The sequence below is a fragment of the Anomaloglossus baeobatrachus genome, chromosome 11 (genome assembly GCF_048569485.1).
Source record: "Anomaloglossus baeobatrachus isolate aAnoBae1 chromosome 11, aAnoBae1.hap1, whole genome shotgun sequence".
Lineage (NCBI taxonomy): Eukaryota > Metazoa > Chordata > Amphibia > Anura > Aromobatidae > Anomaloglossus > Anomaloglossus baeobatrachus.
In genome coordinates, this window is record NC_134363.1 from 144,312,442 (window position 1) to 144,331,499 (window position 19,058).

A 19,058-nucleotide genomic window follows, 5' to 3' on the forward strand; every position below is an offset into this window, starting at 1 on the left:
TTTATAATGTAAATCGGAGATCGACATAATGTAGGGACAGAGAACCTGATTCCAGCGATGTGTCACTTAGATTACTGGGTGCGGCAGTTGGGATACAATCACAGTTTCATCTCCTGTAGACCTAGCAGTGCTCAGAATACTGAGCAATGTATAACCACTGATTGGCAGCTTTATGCATGCACTGTGCATAGGCAAAAAGCTGCATATCATTGGCGCGGTTGGAGTTACACAAAACAGCAAAAAAAGAAGGCAGGAGACACATAGTCCTATAGTGAGTCTCCAGCTGATAAAACGCTGATTTTATTGAATCAGCAGCACACAGCTCAGTAATTGGCACATCACCAGATCAGGGTCTCGGCCCCTACACCATGCTGCTCTCAAATTACATAGCAAAAACTGGTGACCGATTCTGTTTAAGAACTTAAAGATCTGTGGTCAGGGCTTCTGTAACCGAAGCAGCTTCTAAACAATTGTGCTTGCAAAGGGTACAAATTACGGTGCAAGCCATATTTATGCTAACATTTACAACTTTTTTTTTTTTTTTTATTTTTTTTGTGCAGTCAGGAGAGTAATGGGGTGGCTTGTTGGGATCCCCAATAATCAGGAATCAATCATCCCAAATAAAAGTCCATTATGGGACACGCTCATTAATAAAGGCATGTCGGGCTATATAGGTCAGAAATCGCTCTACTCTGTTACGTGTAGGAAAGGTAAATCTCCCGATCAGCACACAGCGGCGAGTATTATTTGCCGACTGACAAAGGTTTAGCGATTCCCACAGCCAGAATTACAGCTATGTGACGCGTCCTACAGCATCAGTGACATTTCCAATGTAAATACACCAAAGTGCCAAAAGTGTTGGAGACTTATGTAAGGTGCGAGATGAATGCTGCATATACAGTTCTGTGATATCAATCTGTCCCGTTGGGAAGCAGAAGGGACTGGGAATCAATGTCAACTGAATCGGTGGAAATAAAAGTGACAAGAGAAGAACTGGAGGAAAAGGCAAGATGAACCCCAAGATGGAACGTCTTGGAAGGTGGTGTCCACAGTCACTCTGCTCTTCTCATTTCTGACTGATTTTTCCTATTGTTGGGTTTTGCTGGTGGCCACCGGTAGTCCAGCTCCTCCAGGATGACATCCATACATGCCGTCACATGAAGGTTTGCACCGTCTCCAAGCAAAGTCTCAAGAGCATGGATATGAGTTGTCACAGGAGGGGAATAAACGGGCATCAGCAAAGCAGCAGAAACGGTATCTGCTCCTTCAAGCGATGAGGAACAAATTTAAAAGGTAGATGAAACCGCGCAATAGGCCTAAGCCACATGGCATGAAAATCGGAGCGAGTGGTGTGCGATAAAACATCAGATTCCACACGGACCAATATTAGCCTGTGTCTCGGCGCACAAGAGATTATTTTCTCGGCCCCAATCGGACTGAGAAAACAATCACAGCATGCTGCGGGTGCAATGCGAGACTCTATCGCACCCATTCAAGTCTATGGGGCGACAGAAAATTGCACTGCGCTCGCAGTACACTGGTGTACCGTGAGTGCAGTGTGAGAAGGGAATTAGGCGGCTACGGAGAAGAGAGGAAAATAAATCCGGCCAGCCCCGCCCCTCCTCAGGGCTCAGCCCCGCCCCTCCTCAGGGCTCAGCCCCGCCCCTCCTCAGGGCTCAGCCCCGCCCCTCCTCAGGGCTCAGCCCCGCCCCTCCTCAGGGCTCAGCCCCGACCCTCCTCAGAGCCCAGCCCCGACCCTCCTCAGAGCCCAGCCCCGACCCTCCTCAGAGCCCAGCCCCGACCCTCCTCAGAGCCCAGCCCCGCCCCTCCTCAGAGCCCAGCCCCGCCCCTCCTCAGAGCCCAGCCCCGCCCCTCCTCAGAGCCCAGCCCCGCCCCCTGCAGATGAGGTCTGATCGCATGATCGGACCTCAGTTGCAGTGACACTCGGCTCCCGCTGTGCTGCCAGCGTGAGCCGAGTGCCATGCGAGGATCACATTAGTCCCCGTGTGGCCCTGGCCATAGGGTTGTATCTAATGACACATTGCTGATAAGATTGGGAATCTCCTTACCCGATGAGGTTGGGTATGACAATTACTGCAAGATACATAGCAGCTGCTGCACACCCACGGGTGACGGCACCGGAGACAGATGAATGGAAGAAATGTGGTTCTTCTGCACTGTCATAAATGACCAGATGAGTCCAGGATAATAAAATATTCTGTATGGTTTATTCATCAACACGTTTCAAGGCACACAAGCCTTTTCATCAGGAAAAACACAATCAAGATCAAATTATGAAACGCGTTGATAACCCATACAAAATATTTATGGTCCTGGACTCATCTCATCTGGTTATTTATGGCCGCGCAGAAGAACCACATTTATTCCCATTAACTTTTGAGTCATGAGGAACATGAGGAGTCCAACAAAATCATCTCCCGCGGCTACTGATGTGCATGTTCTGATCTCACTGTCCGAAACACACTCCATGGAGAGTGATACTAGGGGCAGACGTACGGCCTTTCTGGCCAAGCAGCATTCGCAATAGCACAAGGGGCGTTATTTTTTGTACAGAGATGAGAGCAGGTTCATACAGAGCACGTGTGAGGACGGGAAGGTTTGGAGACGCCACGGTGAACGTTCGTCTGCCTGCAGCATCACCCGGCACCACCTTGTAGGCGATGGGTCAGTGCTGATCCGGGGAGGTATACGCACACGTACCGGTGTATAGCTGTGCACACTGCCCACACTGTTCAAGTTTAAGGACGCCACACTCTGATCAGAAAGGCTGTTGTTAAGGCTACTTCTAGGACTGTCGTTGCCATCCTGACTTGTGTTGTATAAAGTTACCTAAATAGGAAAAAAAAAACAACACATTATTTACACGTCTCAAGTTGTCAGCACTTTCATGAATTGTTTTTGTGAGAGTTGGGTGATGATAAATCAGAGGCATCACAGCGCTCATTGTGCTGTCACCAGGCCTTCTGAAAAGCAACTCCATCAGGATACATGACCTGGGGCGGCTCACACGGGGAATGACACTTTACAGTTACAAGAGGTCAACGGGTTGTAGGGAAAAAAAGGCTCTAAAATTATCCTGCTGATTTAATTACTACACTGTGCATGCACAACATCTGCAGGGCTTGTGTCTGAGGCTCCTTTAGCAATTTTTTTTTAAATTTTTGTTTATGGCCACCCGACTTCAATAATTAGCCACTCTGCCCTGCATGGGGACTGCGCCTGCCCCGCCTGGGGGGACTGCGCCTGCCCCGCCTGGGGGGACTGCGCCTGCCCCGCCTGGGGGGACTGCGCCTGCCCCGCCTGGGGGGACTGCGCCTGCCCCGCCTGGGGGGACTGCGCCTGCCCCGCCTGGGGGGACTGCGCCTGCCCCGCCTGGGGGGACTGCGCCTGCCCCGCCTGGGGGGACTGCGCCTGCCCCGCCTGGGGGGACTGCGCCTGCCCCGCAAATCCCAGCATGAGCCATCTCTTTCTCTATTTAAAACCATGTTCTCCCTTTACATATCCTTGGGGGTTAAATATTAAATTCTGGCTGCTTTTAACATTTAAAAGAGAATGTCCGATTAAAACAAGTTATCACCTATCCACTTGCTGATTGGTGGATGTCTGACCGAGACTCCAACTGATAGATTGGAGTGGCAGTGCACATTTCCGGACAGCGCTCCATTCATTCCTCTTTTTGTTGAGGCGGTGGTCGTGCATCCGACATGCTGCAACGGTCGTGCATCCGACATGCTGCAACGGTCGTGCATCCGACATGCTGCAACGGTCGTGCATCCGACATGCTGCAACGGTCGTGCATCCGACACGCTGCAACGGTCGTGCATCCGACACGCTGCAACGGTCGTGCATCAGACACGCTGCAACGGTCGTGCATCAGACACGCTGCAACGGTCGTGCATCAGACACGCTGCAACGGTCGTGCATCAGACACGCTGCAACGGTCGTGCATCAGACACGCTGCAACGGTCGTGCATCAGACACGCTGCAACGGTCGTGCATCCGACACGCTGCAACGGTCGTGCATCCGACACGCTGCAACGGTCGTGCATCCGACACGCTGCAACGGTCGTGCATCCGACATGCTGCAACGGTCGTGCATCCGACATGCTGCAACGGTCGTGCATCCGACATGCTGCAACGGTCGTGCATCCGACATGCTGCAACGGTCGTGCATCCGACATGCTGCAACGGTCGTGCATCCGACATGCTGCAACATCTATTAACAGAAATAAAAGTTCCCCGCTCTACTGATTGGTGCGGGTCCCAGCGGTGGATTATCCACCGATCCGCAAGTTATCACCTATCCTTTGGATAAGTGACAAAGGGGTTTTCCACTAAAAAAAAGTTAACTGACTCCATGAAGGAAAATGGGGTATTTGGAGAGTTCTGTATTTAAAAAAATAAAAATAAAATAATAATAATAATAATAATAATAATGATAATAATAAATAATAATAGTATGAAATTGGTGCAGAATTTTTGAGCAATAGGGCCAGTCCAGTTGTTTTACATTCTGAATGGAGATTCAGATGAATTGACTGGTTCCTGCTTTGTGAACTGGTTAATAAAAATCATGTCTTCTGTTATCATACTGGGAATATAAAAACATCAAAGGAGACCGGTTGTTATCGCCGCGCTTTTCCACCAGTCAGAGAACAAAAATTAAGTCATCTGAGTGTTTATTGAAAGAGCTAATGCAAGTCAACGCGTTTCTGGGTTCACAAACCCCTTCTTCAGGACAAAATGATTTTGTCCTGAGGAAGGGAGTTGTGACCCCAGAAACGCATTGACTTGCATTAGCTCTTTCAATAAAGACTCGGGTGATTTAATTTTCGTTCTCTGAGTGGTGGAAAAGCGCGGCGATGACAACCGGTCTCCTTTGATGTTTTTTTATCTCCCTGAATCTCCAGTGCTGCAGTTATCTCCACCATTACATGCTGTTCTAGGTGTGGTGATCCTTGTACAATAAATCACCATCTCTTTCCTTATCTATCTGGTAAGACCCTATTGCACCCCTTTTCACCACAGGCTCTTTTTATTTAACCGTACCGGGATTAGCGGAGTCTATGTTTTTAATTTTTCCAAAATAAAATGCTGCAAAAGAAAGAATACATAGTTCACTTGGTGGCAATTCTGACCCTTACTTTATTAGTCACAGTGTTGATAGCCATGTTTGGAGAGGCACTTCCAGAGATTATACAATCCATTCCCAAAGAATCGGAATCTATACTGTATGGTGTAGAGGCCTGAGAGAGGGAAAGAAGAGCAAAACGTTAATATGGCTGGTATTCGTTACAAAGCACCTGTGTTGATACTCCAAGCTGATATTGGCATCCTGAAAGAGTGACTTTAATGTCAATTTTGCAAGGATTTCTGGCCCCCAATGTTCCTGAGAATGGGAGGGCTGCACAACAGGCATAACTGAACCGCAGCCGTTCTGCACCGGAATCAAGCTCCTGAATGCAAGTACCTCTGCAAGGTTTAATAACGACTCGGCTTTGCAAGTAAAAAACAGAGAAGGGGCCGCAGAGCTTCATCCTGGCTGAGGACAGACGCCCACCGATCATAAAGTAATGGCAAAGCCAAAAGATAGAAAACTAGATGACAAACACCCTATAGACTTCTGATTCTATTACTATAACATTATACAATTCCCATTTCACCAGCACATAATGTGCACCGTACCCGACATACCCGCACAAAAACTGTAACATACCCGCTCTCCAGATCGCGGCCTCTTCTTTGGCCGAGCTGGCAGTGCATCCTCCTTTGGATTTGTGTCTATTGCCCAATAAGAACCCTAAAAAGAACAAAAAAAGAACAAAATGTAAAAGCATGCACTTTTGGGAATAATAGCCGTACATTTCTGTTAGGTGTCATTCAAGTGTCAGAGAAAAAAAAAACAACAAAATAACCAAAAAAAAAAAAAACCCAGAAAAAGTTTGTTTGCTGGATCAGATTTTCATATGTAAGAGAAAAAAAAAATGGACACGCTTTTTTTGTTTATTAGACAGTAAAAAAAAAAAAAAAAAACATTACAGCAGACGGATGACATAAAAGACACCGGAGTACTATACATTTTTTTATGACTCATCCATTCACTTTAATAGGTGTGTGATCCAAAACTAGAATAAAAGAAACCGAACCGGTCAAGGAAAAAAAAAAAAACAGACTACGTGTAAACACGCCCGTAGATTATACCAATGAAAAACATAGAATAGAACACGTACAACAAAAACAGACACCTAAACAAAGCCTCTGGTATAAAAGAAAAACATTCACAATGTTCTTGATGCATTTTTTTTGTGTATCTTTGGTGCAAAAAAAAAAAAAAAAAAGCCTGTTTACAGCAAAGTGAATCTGATTTCTAAAATAGACATGGTGCGTTTTTTGTTCCTTGCATTTTTCGACCTGTGATGCATATTTTTGAAAAAATCCTGTCATGTGATTCATATTCCCCATACCATGGATCAGAGCCTGGCTGCACAACGCACTGTCCTGCACACAGAAAAAGCCCCCCAGCGGCGTCTCCCAGAAAAAGCCCCCCAGCGGCGCCTCCCAGAAAAAGCCCCCGGCGGCGCCTCCCAGAAAACATACTTTGACCCCCGGCTGGTTCTTCAGTCTGTCGCAACCCCCGGATGCCTCTTCTTGGCGCTTCTGCAGGATCGCCTTTATTTACAGCGATTGAGACACCTGTCAATCATCTGCAGCGGTGGCGGGAAGAACTGGCCGGGGGTTGCAGTGGACTAGTTTGGTTTCCGCCTATGATCCCCGACTGGATCTTTAAATTAGTTTTTTTGAAGATACTCCTGTGCAGCCAGGCTCCGGATTACCGGTCTGGTCAGCACGAATCGCCTGGCAGGAGCTGCTACAATAACACGGCAGGTCAATTATTTCATCATTTCTACTGATGAGATCAAAATGGGTTAGGGCCAAATACACTCAATTTTCACTGCATTTGTTTTCCCTGTTATTGACCTCGTGCAGAAACAAAAAAAGCATTAACACAGCTGTGTGTGAACATACCCTTAGGGCTGCAGTGCCATGCACCGAGTACTACTTATTTATCTTTCGTGTTACAATAGCCCAGCTAATAAGTTATCGGTACCGATATTGCTAGCGTGCGAACCCGCCCCCATCGGTTGTGCGACACGGGCAAATCGCTGCCCGTGGCGCACAATATCGCGCAGACCCGTCACACAACTTACCTGCCTAGCGACGTCGCTGTGACCGGCGAACCGCCTCCTTTGTAAGGGGGCGGTTTGTTCAGCGTCACAGCAGCGTCACCGAACCGCCGCCCAATAGAAGCGGAGGGGCGGAGATGATTGGGACGTAATATCCCGCCCACCTCCTTCCTTCCTCATTGCGGGCGGCCGCAGGTAAGGAGATGTTCCTCGTTCCTGCGGTGTCACACGGAGCTATGTGTGCTGCTGCAGGAGCGACGAACTACTTCGTACACCGAGCAGCAGCGATATTCGAGAATAGGGGGGCATGTCACCGATGAGCGATTTTGACCGTTTTTGCGACGATTCAAAATCGCTCATAGGTGTCACATGCAAAGACATCGCTAAAGCGACCGGATGTGCGTCACAAATTCCGTGACCCCAACGAGATCGCTTGAGCGATGTCGCAGCGTGTAAAGCGGCCTTTAGAGCACAGGCTCCCATCATGGGACAAAACACCTGTTCCTGAAGTGGGGTCACAACAATGTCTGCTAAGGACCGTGCTGGTCATAGATCCTAAATTGTGTGGGACATTGTAGTTGAGATTTTGTATGAAGAAGACCCCTGCGGGTGTGCAGCGTGCAGTATCATCTTCAGACGCTGCTGGCCATAGTCTTCTTGTACATGCGTAAATGCTGCATAGCAAGAAGTAACGAAAACTTACCTAAAGACAACCCCAATCATTAATCTTAAGATGTACAATGCTTCTTTGCACTTTAGGTCTGTGGTTTTCTACCCATCTAATGCTATTATATTAAGGTGCTGATGGGTCACCGATAATAATTACACCCCCCCCCCCACAAATGACACGGGACCACGCAGACGCCCCACACCGCAGGCCGGTGACCATTACCTTTCCAGGGTCATCCTTGGATCGAGGCACTTTCAGAAAGCACTTATTCAATGACAGGTTGTGTCGTATAGAATTCTGCGGAGAAGAAGGAGAAATATCAAGAGTCAACAGCGATCCTAACATTGTGTTTCCACAGCTATAACTCAGATCCAGGCGCCTCCACAAAACCAGTCTGATATCGCAATCACCCAATTTTAGGAGAACAAAACGAGGAAAGAAGCCCACACCGTCTGACTACATGGAATCTGTTTGTTGTCTGTTACCATGGAGATACATTAGTCTGTACAGGAACATTAAAGGGGGGGGCATTTAGAAGAGTTCATTCCAAGAAGGGTGGATTATCACCTCCCCACAGGATAGGGGATGAGTGTATGATGGGTGGAGGTCCAGATACTGAGAATGTGGCCACCCTTCTCGGGATCAGTGCAGGTACCTGCGGCCGGACCCCCATTTAATAAGACACTGTAATGGCACCCTGATACGGGCGGAAGCCGCCTGGTGACACGAGCACTTTAGTTATAAGCCCTAAAACAATCTTGTTTTTTTCCTCCTCTGATTGGAGCTGTAAAGGTTTTATTTTTTCCCTGCAATATCCATAAAAACACAGAAGCCATAAACTATACAAATATAGATCTGAGAAATGCACAAGGTTTTTACTATGTAATCTGAGAGTAGAAATGTGTAGGGGCAGAGACCCCGATTCCAGTGATTTGCCCCTTACTAGACTGTGTCCTGCGGATTCAATAAAATTAGTGTTTTATTTGCAAGAGATTATCACTACAGGACTAGGTGTTTTATGCTTCCTAGCCCAACCCACCACTGATTAGCAGCCTATCACTATGCAGCGCACGCAGAGAGCTGCCAATCAGGTGTGTGGGTTGATTATACACAGCTCAGCATTCTGAGCACTCCTAGATCTCCAGGAGAGAAAACTGTGATTCTATCACAACTGCTCCACTCAGACAAACAAAAAAAGTCCTGGTGTGGAAGTGGGCATCATCAGGAAGAAGGAAACCCACTCAGGAAGATCTGAGAAGTCACTGTACAAAGTCAGGTAATGTATAGAAGAGGATACCCCAGTCCATATCCATCACTATAGCATACACATTAGAGGGGTGAAAGCTGCTGTGGACTTGGCCCAAACCACTATTAAAATCTATCCCAAACACGCACCATAAAAAAAAAACAAAAACATTTCTTAGCTACTCCTGCAATGGCACATGAATGGTCACCACATTTCAAGAGGTTAGGGAAGCAAAAGCTGCAATGCTGATTTTTTTTTGTTTTACAGTATTTACATTAACACGAGGTGAGCTGCACTACCCAGGAACAGCCACTACACAGCGTATGGCGCCCTACTCCTCCAGACACCTCTGCCGATCACAGGGGATGCTTGTTGTCAAAGTCCCAGTGGTCTAATATCGATTTATCTTAAAGGGAATCCGTCACCAGGTTTTTGACACCGAACCTGAGAGCAGCATAGCGTAGGGGCAGAGATCCTGATTCCAGCGATAAGTCACTTACTGGGTTGCTTGATTTAGTTTTGATAAAATCATTGTTTAATCAGCAGGAGATTTTCATTGCAGGACTACTTGGTGTGCTGCAGGTAGTCCAGCAGATTCATGAGCTCTATATAAAACTGCTAGATCTGCAGCAGAGAAAACATTGATTTTATCAAAATGACAGCAGACAGCTCAGTAAGTGACACACCGCTGGAATCAGGGTCTCTGAGTCTACAGTATGCTGCTCTCAGATGGGGGAGCAAATACCTGGTGACAGATTCCCTTTAAGGATTGGCCTTTATCAGAACTAAAGCCTGGCCAACAAGATTCATTAAAGGACAAAGTTATATATATATATAATTTACAGACACACAAAGTGTATATGTATATTTATATATGTATGTATGTGTAATATAATATATATACATACAAACACACGTGTGTGTGTGTGTGTGTGTGTGTGTGTGTGTGTGTGTGTGTGTGTGTGTGTGAGAGATATATATATATATATATACACACATACATACATACATACATACATATATACACACATACATACATACATACACACACACACACACACGTACATACTATAGTCAAGGCAGCACCCATTCTGAAATCATAAAGTCATGTCTGAAGTCAGGATTTTTTTCATTTTAATGTGTATTTCCCTTTAACAGATCAGCTTTTAAAGGGTGTCAATCTTTTTATTCCCTTACTACACAAAATGAAAAAAGCCACTTTGTAAAAAATCTTGAAAAAAATGTTCTACAGTTCAAGATGACTTGTTACCAGGACATCAGTGTCCAGTTTATGCCCTTATATTATTCCATTTACTCCCGAGCAGTCTGGGTTTCTCTTTTTTTTTTTTTTTTTAATATTTAAATCCAAACTGTTCCAGACATACGGCTTTTTCAAGTAGCAGTAATTTTCTGTCTTTACTAACAGGGAATAGATCACAAGATCCTCGGGGGCAAGTCTTTAGGCTGTCCCGCATAACTACTCGGTTAGAGACACCCCCGCGGTAAAGGCTATTAATTAGTAGTGAATGAAAAGGCCCCATCTCTCTGGAACTGTATTTAGAATGCAGAAAAAGAAAAAAAAAAAAAAAGGTGGGAGAGAAATGGGAATAATTTAAGTGCAAGAGCTGGTCACTTTTGACCTGGTGACAGATCATTTAAGTTCATCAAGATGAGCTTTGTTTATGCCGGTCTTGGTAAGAAGATGTGCCAAGTTAGAGTTAGACGCTCCTGATTCATGAAGAAGCCTGAGATACAGCCCAATTCCTACTCCAGTCCCTGCTAGAGTAAGACTTATGGGGGTAGTGAAGGCCGCCACCACATGTCATGAATTTGACAATTGGCAGGAGCTGGGTAAGGACAGCGTTCGGCTGTGTGCACACAGTGCGTTTTTAAGTGCCCTTTTTTCACACAACTGCATGCAAATCCTTATGCCAGCAAAGTCAATGAGAAGCCTGAAGTTTTGAGCACATGTTGAGGTTTTTTTTGATCTTGCAGACTTAGTGCAGGAAACAAATCTGCAACATGCTAATTCTTTGAGCATTTTTCACTACTGAAATTATTATAATATGTACATACCATAGAGGAAAAAAAATAAATATATATATATATATATATATATATATATCTATATCTATATCTATATCTATATCTATATCTATATCTCTATCTCTATCTCTATCTCTATCTCTATCTCTATCTCTCTATATATACGGTATATTTTATATATATATATATATATATATATATATATATATATATATATATATATATATATATATATATATATATATATATATATATATACCGTAATTATGCAACTTTACAAAACTTTTACGTCAGAATACGGTCAACAACCTTTGATGAATGAGGCCTAAAATCTATTATTAATTATTTTTTAATTATGGCCTATTGAAAAGTTGCTTTGTTTTTCAATTTAGGTTCGATGGGATTAAAAAAAATAAAAACAAAAAAAAAAAAAGTTGCAAACGTTGACTTATCCTTTAATTACTCTATATAGGTTAAAACAGATACGTGCGGGCCTTTTTTTTTGCCACCATCTTCAACACTCACAGATCTTCAGAGCTGCAATAAATCATTCATTTTGCAAAGAATCCATACAACTACAGCCAGCACCCCCCAGCCCAAAAAAAAAGAAGTATTCCGAATTTCAAATTTGGAAATGATTCCCTATCCGGACGGCTGAGGGTCACACCGACGCCAAGACCCGGTTGGTTGACCATGAGCACCGCCGCTCCATTCAGTCCCAGATTTTAAGCATCACCCCACCACCCCCCAATTAATTATTTTGGCGTCTGAACGGTGTAATTTTGCATTCCTCCATTGACCGCTGGTTCCTAATTAGCTAATGTGAGATGTATTTTCTCCCCGTCAGTGGCACATTCTTCTGCGGACTGGGTGCCGACATCCGCACTTGAGCCGATTCTTGGCACGCACGTGCCTGCCTGCTGAGTCACGGGCACAGAAAATCATTGCAGATCTGCCTCCTCTGCTTCTAGCCCTCCCTTGTCAAAAGGCGATATCTGCCATGATATCCTGGCAACAGAGGAAAAGCCAAGAGCTGTGTTTGCCAAGTCACGGGGAAGTGATAATTGAATTCATCAGTGTCGGTGACTAACTATACTGAGATTTATGACCGGCGTAGGCAACAATTGCAACCGGAGACGACGGAGGGACATAAACGGGACTCAATAGACAAGGAGTGAAGGTGAAATGTCACACTGCTGCCAGGTCTATGGGGATCACGTCCGCACGGACCACATATGATGGCTCTTCAGCTGCCGTGTTACGTGCATACATCTATAAACCGCTGCCATCATAGAAATCCACTTGCCGGGTCGCAGCTGTCGTGACTCGATGGTTATTAAAAGAAGTGTCTCTTAAAAGCAGACACGGACTCCGGTCCGGGCCGACAGGTGCTCGCCGCAACGGCCATGTGTTTTATCTCATATCCCCGGCCTCCGACTGCATTGTCCACGGGTGCGGTGGATATACTCAATGCCACCATATTAAACCGCAGGGACGAAAATACCGTAACCCAACACTTCATGATGGGCGACGGTGAAGACGAGGCAGCTCAAGTATCAAATCAGTGAAACATGCTGAACCAAGCCAAAAAGGAGGAAAAATGACAGAAATGGTCACTTAATAAATATGTAATACTCTCCCATAGGCCAACACATGAAAAAGGACTGGGCATATCGAAGTTTAACATGCCTCATCAATCTTTATACCACACACAATTAGGAGACTTGTCTAGTTTAGCCAAAATTCATCTAATCTGAATGGGCACCTATTAAAATATGGTCATCCAACGCCCCTATAGGCAAGAGTCACTTAGTACAGAGGTTTCCAAAATTTTGGTTCACCATTAGCCCTAGAATGGCAGAAAATCACCACCCGTGCATGGTCAGCCAATGCATGAAAAAGGACTGGGCATATTGACTGCAACATGCCCCATCCCTCTTTATACCACACACAATTAGGATACTGGTTTAGCCAAAATTCATCTAATCTGAATGGATTAGGAGAAAGAGCGCGCGCGAGCGAAAGCGCGAGAGAAAGCGCGAGAGAAAGCGCGAGAGAAAGCGAGAGAGAAAGCGAGAGAGAAAGCGAGAGAAAGAGAGAAAGAGAGAGAAAGAGAGATAAAGCGAGAGAAAGAGAGATAAAGCGAGAGAAAGCGAGAGAAAGCGAGAGAAAGCGAGAGAAAGCGAGAGAAAAAAAAAAAGCCGAATCTGGATCGTGCACCCGGAATCCCGCGTCCGGGTCGGACCCGGATCTACCGCTCAAACCGCGCGGATCTGAATTTTTAAAGTCCGGGTCCACTCAACACTAGTAATGCCACAATTTTCCCAATCTTGTAGACCAGGTCCCATCTACCCTAGGCTCTACCTTACTAAGCAAGCTATGATCTATACCTCTATACCTTCCCCCGCTATCATGTGCTCACGAGACAAGTATATTAGGACTAAATAAAGATTAGCATGCCAAATAGCACAATGATCGTAACAATGCCCCACATCTCCAAGAGCCTAAGGATCACGTCTTATAAACGCGTTTTGGGTCAGTGTATTGCAGTGAATCCGCTACGTCCGACCCATGCCTCCTACAGCGATGCATATTATACACGCCCGAGTCATATCTTTAGTCTTAGAATTCCTTCTAGAAGAGCAAATGTTCCGCAGGATCATTGAATTTCTTCACTTTCACCTTCTTCGGAGACCGTAATGGTCATAATACGGCAGAAGAAACAGACGTCAGACCCGAGCGCAACATCAAAGGCCGCGAGAGCCAGGAATTCGTGTTATGTTTGCTGTGAAGACCGACAGAAGAGCCTGCAAAAATGCAGAACATTTTCTTGAAAAGAAACTTAAATGAAAGAAAATGGAACAAAATCTGCACATAATTAAGCAAAAAGAAGGGGGGAAAAAAATGTATATTTTTTGGGACCTTGATTTCTATTCAACATTTTACTTTTTGATGCCTAATAATGTGACTTTTGGAAGAGGCTCCATACACAAAATACCGCAGAGGCTGTTGCATATATTATATATACTGTATATTACGGTATATGAAAATATTATTCCTCATAACCATGTATAATTATGTGGGTCTACGAATGCCCCCCAATAGGGACAATCCGTGGCCAGAACCCTCTCCATTACATAAATAGAATCAGGAGAACGGGAGTACTGTATAGTGCAAATTATCAAAATTATGAAAATGCCCCCAAGCCATCCAACGTACGTTTCGCCAAAAATAAATACCCATGTGGTTAGGGCTTCATCAGGGAGGAGACGCGATCGCCACATGGGTATTTATTTTTGGCGAAACGTACGTTGGATGGCTTGGGGGCATTTTCATGGAGGGGGGGGGGATTCCCTGATTTGGGACACGTTTTCATTGCATTTAGCACTTTACCTTTTGTGATTTAGTATACACTTTTTGGACAGTATGACACTTATGCGCCACTGTGCGTTTTTAAAATGTTTGGATCTGCACTTTGCTTGGGTCGTACACTGTCTTCCCTAGTCCGGGGTATTCATATAAACATTGTTTTTGCATATAATGGATACACTATGTTATACTAATAATCCATTTTTTGCATATGCGTGTTTATATATTCTGACATCATCGTTGCTCCCATATCCAGGGATTGCTCTCCCCTTCCATGCTGTTTTTATTGTCATTTTTAATCTTTGCCATTTTTTCTTGGTGTGTGCTTTTTGAATTTTGCATTGCTTAATAAATATTTGTGATAATTTGCACTATACAGTACTCCCGTTCTCCTGATTCTATGTATATTATATACATAATAAATAAATTCTATATATATTTATTTTATATTTTTTCTTTTAAATACAATTTTTTTTTTTATAAAATATTTAGGATAAGGGAAAATCCAAAGAATTAAAAAAGGGTTATAACACAAAATTAGAAAAAAAAACAAAAACATTAATTTGTTCAGTCAGTCAGGATTCTTCCCCCTCTGGCAGCTGTAAATGCAGTGCATAGCATTTTCCTTTCTGTCAGCCATAAATATAGTCTCCAGTTAGGTCCTCCAGTCTGTCTACTCCTACCTCTGGCAGGGATAAATATAGTGCCCGGTAAGGCCCCACTCACACTTGCGCTATTTTGACGCAAACGGAATCCGTCAGTAATGTAGTACAGTTCATTTATTTACAGTGGAAGCGCGTTAATATGCCGCGTGAGTGTGTCATGCAGTACCCGCTTGTGTCCACATGGTGTCGCGCTTCCACTGTAAATAAATGAACTGTACTACATTACTGACGGATTCCGTTTGCGTCAAAATAGCGCAAGTGTGAGTGGGGCCTTAGTTGCCAGTCAGGGGTTTTTCTCCCTCTAAAAACTGTACATATATTCTCTATTAAGTTCCCCATCACTCTCCTCCTCCCTTTGGCAACAGTAAATATAGTCTGAAGTAAGTTTATTGGTCTACTTCCCCCTCTGGCAGCTTTAAATGAAAAGCCTCAGTATTTGTTCGTAAAAATGGTTAGATAAATTGTAGCGTGGAATCATGAGCAAGCAAATACAACTTCGTTTTGCTGCTCCAAATAGTCAATCTTCTTAGTTTTGCAGTATATTGCATACCCCTGAAAACAGGTCACGGCTGAGAATAAAGGATCACTACTCAGAGTACAAATAAGGCTGGGGCCACACGAGTGTATAGCATCCAATTATGCTAATTACCCCCAGCTCCAGCTCTGCTGCAAGCGTGAGCAGAGTGTCATTATACTGTGATGCGATCCTGCGATTGCAGCACAGCTGCGGAGGAGAGGGAGGGATTAATCTCCCTATCTCCCCCATTATCAGCTGATGTGATTATCGCACTGCACTCCGGTGTCATCCAAGTGCATTGCGATGTTTCACTCGCACCTATAGACTTGTATGGGTACAGATCGGATTCCACCTGCAACATGCTGAGATTGTTTTCTCGGTCTGATTAGGGCTGAGAGAAAAAAATAATAATAAAAAAAAAATTGCACATGGGAACAGCCCCCCCCCCCCCATCCCCATAGAGTAACATGGGTCCGGGAGGAACAAGATTTTTTTTTTTATCGCTTTCCACTTGGACGGTTTAACTCACTGTGTACCCTTACCATAAGCATCCAGCTGTGGGAGAGTAATTTAGTAATTTGTGTATCCCAAGCACTCAACAAATGGAAAAGCACAAAGTAATAGACTCTGAACACCAGATGGCGCCACAAATGGAAAGAGATCATTTGTTAGTACCTGCACCTATAATACCGGTAGAGCAACCACTTCAATATTAGGCTATGTGCGCACAGTGCGTTTTTCGCAGCGTTTTTGGGGTCAAAACTGCATGACTTTGCTTCCCCAGCAAAGTCTATGAGTTTTCATTTTTGCTGTCCGCACACAACTTTTTTTAACCCCTTCACGACCAGCCGATTTTTCACTTTCCTTTTTTTTTTTCGCCATTCTTTTTCTGAGTCGTAACTTTTTTATTTTTCAGTCAATATGGTCATGTGAGGGCTCGTTTTTTGCGGAACGAGCTGTAATTTTAAATGAAACCATCAGTTTTACCATATAGTGTACTAGAAAAACGGCAAAAAAATTCCAAATGCAGAAAAATTGCAAAAAAAGTGCGATAGCACTATGGGTTTTGAGATATTTTATTCACTGTGTTCACTATATGGTAAAACCGATGTGTGGGTGTGATGCCTCAGGTCAGTGCGAGTTCGTAGACACCAAACATGTATAGGTTTACTTTTATATAAGGGGTTAAAAAAAAAAAAAAAATCGGAAGTTTGTCTGAAAAAAGTGGCGCACGTTTTACGCCATATTCCGTGACCCGTAGCATTCTCATTTTTCGGGATCTATGGCTCAATGACTGCTTATTTTTTGCGTCTCGAGCTGACGTTTTTAACGGTACCGTTTTTTGCGCAGATGCTACGTTTTGATCGCCTCTTATTGCATTTTGCGCAAAAGTTGTGGCAACAAAAAAAACATCGTTTTGGCGTTTGGAATTTTATTGCCGCTACGCCGTATACTGACCAGATTAATTGATTTTATATTTTGATAGATCGAGCGTTTCTGAACCCGGCGATACCAAACGTGTGTATATTTTTTATTTTTTTAACCCTTTAATTTTCAATGGGGCGAATGGGGGGTGATTTGAACTTTTAGGTTTTTTTTTATTTTTTAAAACTCTTTTTTAAAACTTTTTTTTTTTATTTTACTAGTCCCCCTAGGGGGCTATAGCGATCAGCAATCCGATCGCTCTGCACTATCTGCTAATCACAGCTACAAGGCTGTAAACAGCAGATACGCTGTCTTTTTCACTGTGCAGCGGGCACAGCGAAAGTGAAAGCAAGTCATGTGTAGTACAGGAGTCATCACATGACCCTGTGCTACCATGACAACTATCAGAAGTCACGTAATCGCGTCACGTGACTTCCGGTATCGGGCGTTAAGTAAATGTTTACCGCGATCGCGCTTATAATGGCGCTGTCACATATTGACAGCGCCATATAAGGGGTTAATCGGCACGAGCAGATAACGATTCTGCTCGTGCCTAGCAGGCACACATCTCAGCTGTGAAAATCCGCTGAGATGTGCGCCGATCGCAGCATGATGCTGCCGGCAGACCGCGGGCAGTAACATTATGACCGCAAGGACGTAATTTTACGGCCCGCGGTCGTTAAAGGGTTAAGCTGTGTTTTTCAGCTTACAAAAAAAATAAAAATAAATAAAAAAAAAATGGACATGTCAATTCTTTTCTGCGTTTTCCCCCCATGCAATGAATTAGAAAAATGCAGAAAACCGCAGAGATTAAAAACGCAGCAAAACGCAATGCGGTTTTTTTGGACGCTGCGTTTCTGTGCATTTTTTGCAGGGAAAAACGCACAGAAACGCAGCATCAAAAAAATGCAGTGTGTGAACTTACTCTACTTTACTGATGATGGTCACAAATGCTTACAGGCCTACTGATTCTCTTCTACAGGGGTAGCGGATCAAAAAAGGTCCGTGGAGCCTCTGTTAGAAGTCTCGACACAGAAAATAGCCAGGTATCCCTCCGGGAAGGACCTAGCCGAGGAGTGGCTCTTTTTAGGAGACCACCATAGTGGCCCTTTTAGTCAATATCCAACTCTTTGACAAGTTTAAAGATATGACAATTGTGCAGACTTCCTCCCCAGCATTGGACACATTATGAGTAGAGTTGAGCGGATAGTGAAACAATCCGGGTCCGGCGGCTACCCGGCGGGTTAAGAAAGAAGTCTGGATCCGATCCGGAGTTCGGCCCTATATATGTCAATGGGGAGTGGAATCCGGGGACGAGAGAGAGAGAGAGAGAGAGAGAGAGATGAGAGAGAGAGAGAGAGAGAGAGAGAGAGAGAGAAGAGAGAGAGAGAGAGAGAGAGAGAGAGCGAGAGAGAGATGAAGAGCGAGAGAGCGAGAGCGAGAGAGAGAGAGAGCGAGAGAGAGAGAGAGAGAGAAGCGAGAGAGAGAGAGAGCGAGAGAGAGAGAGCGCGAGAGAGAGAGAGAGCGAGAGAGAGAGAGCGGCGAGAGAGAGAGAGCGCGAGAGAGAGAGAGCGCAGAGAGAGAGAGCGCTGAGAGAGAGAGCGCGAGAGAGAGAGCGCGAGAGAGAGAGCGCGAGAGAGAGAGCGCGAGAGAGGAGAGCGCGAGAGAGAGAGCGCGAGAGAGGAGAGCGCGAGAGAGAGAGCGCGAGAGAGAGAGCGCGAGAGAGAGAGCGCGAGAGAGAGAGCGCGAGAGAGAGAGGCGCGAGAGAGAGAGCGCGAGAGAGAGAGCGCGAGAGAGAGAGCGCGAGAGAGAGAGCGCGAGAGAGAGAGCGCTGAGCCAGAGAGAGAGCGCAGAGAGAGGAGAGCGCGAGAGAGAGAGCGCGAGAGAGAGAGCGCGAGAGAGAGAGCGTCGAGAG

General features: G+C 44.9%; 1 protein-coding gene across 1 annotated transcript in view; it reads right to left on the bottom strand.

Annotated features, from left to right (window-relative positions):
- The window catches only part of FOXJ3 (forkhead box J3), a 23,038-nt gene extending 12,442 nt beyond the window's left edge, over positions 1 to 10,596 (bottom strand). Inside the window, exons 1-5 of the mRNA XM_075327314.1 lie at positions 10,507 to 10,596; positions 8,098 to 8,172; positions 5,738 to 5,821; positions 5,166 to 5,267; positions 2,722 to 2,850 (exon numbers count right to left, since the gene is read on the bottom strand). Of these exons, the coding sequence (XP_075183429.1) occupies positions 2,722 to 2,850; positions 5,166 to 5,267; positions 5,738 to 5,821; positions 8,098 to 8,172; positions 10,507 to 10,596 (480 nt within the window). The remainder of the gene's footprint in view (positions 1 to 2,721; positions 2,851 to 5,165; positions 5,268 to 5,737; positions 5,822 to 8,097; positions 8,173 to 10,506) is intronic.
- Between the last annotated feature and the right edge of the window lie 8,462 nt (positions 10,597 to 19,058).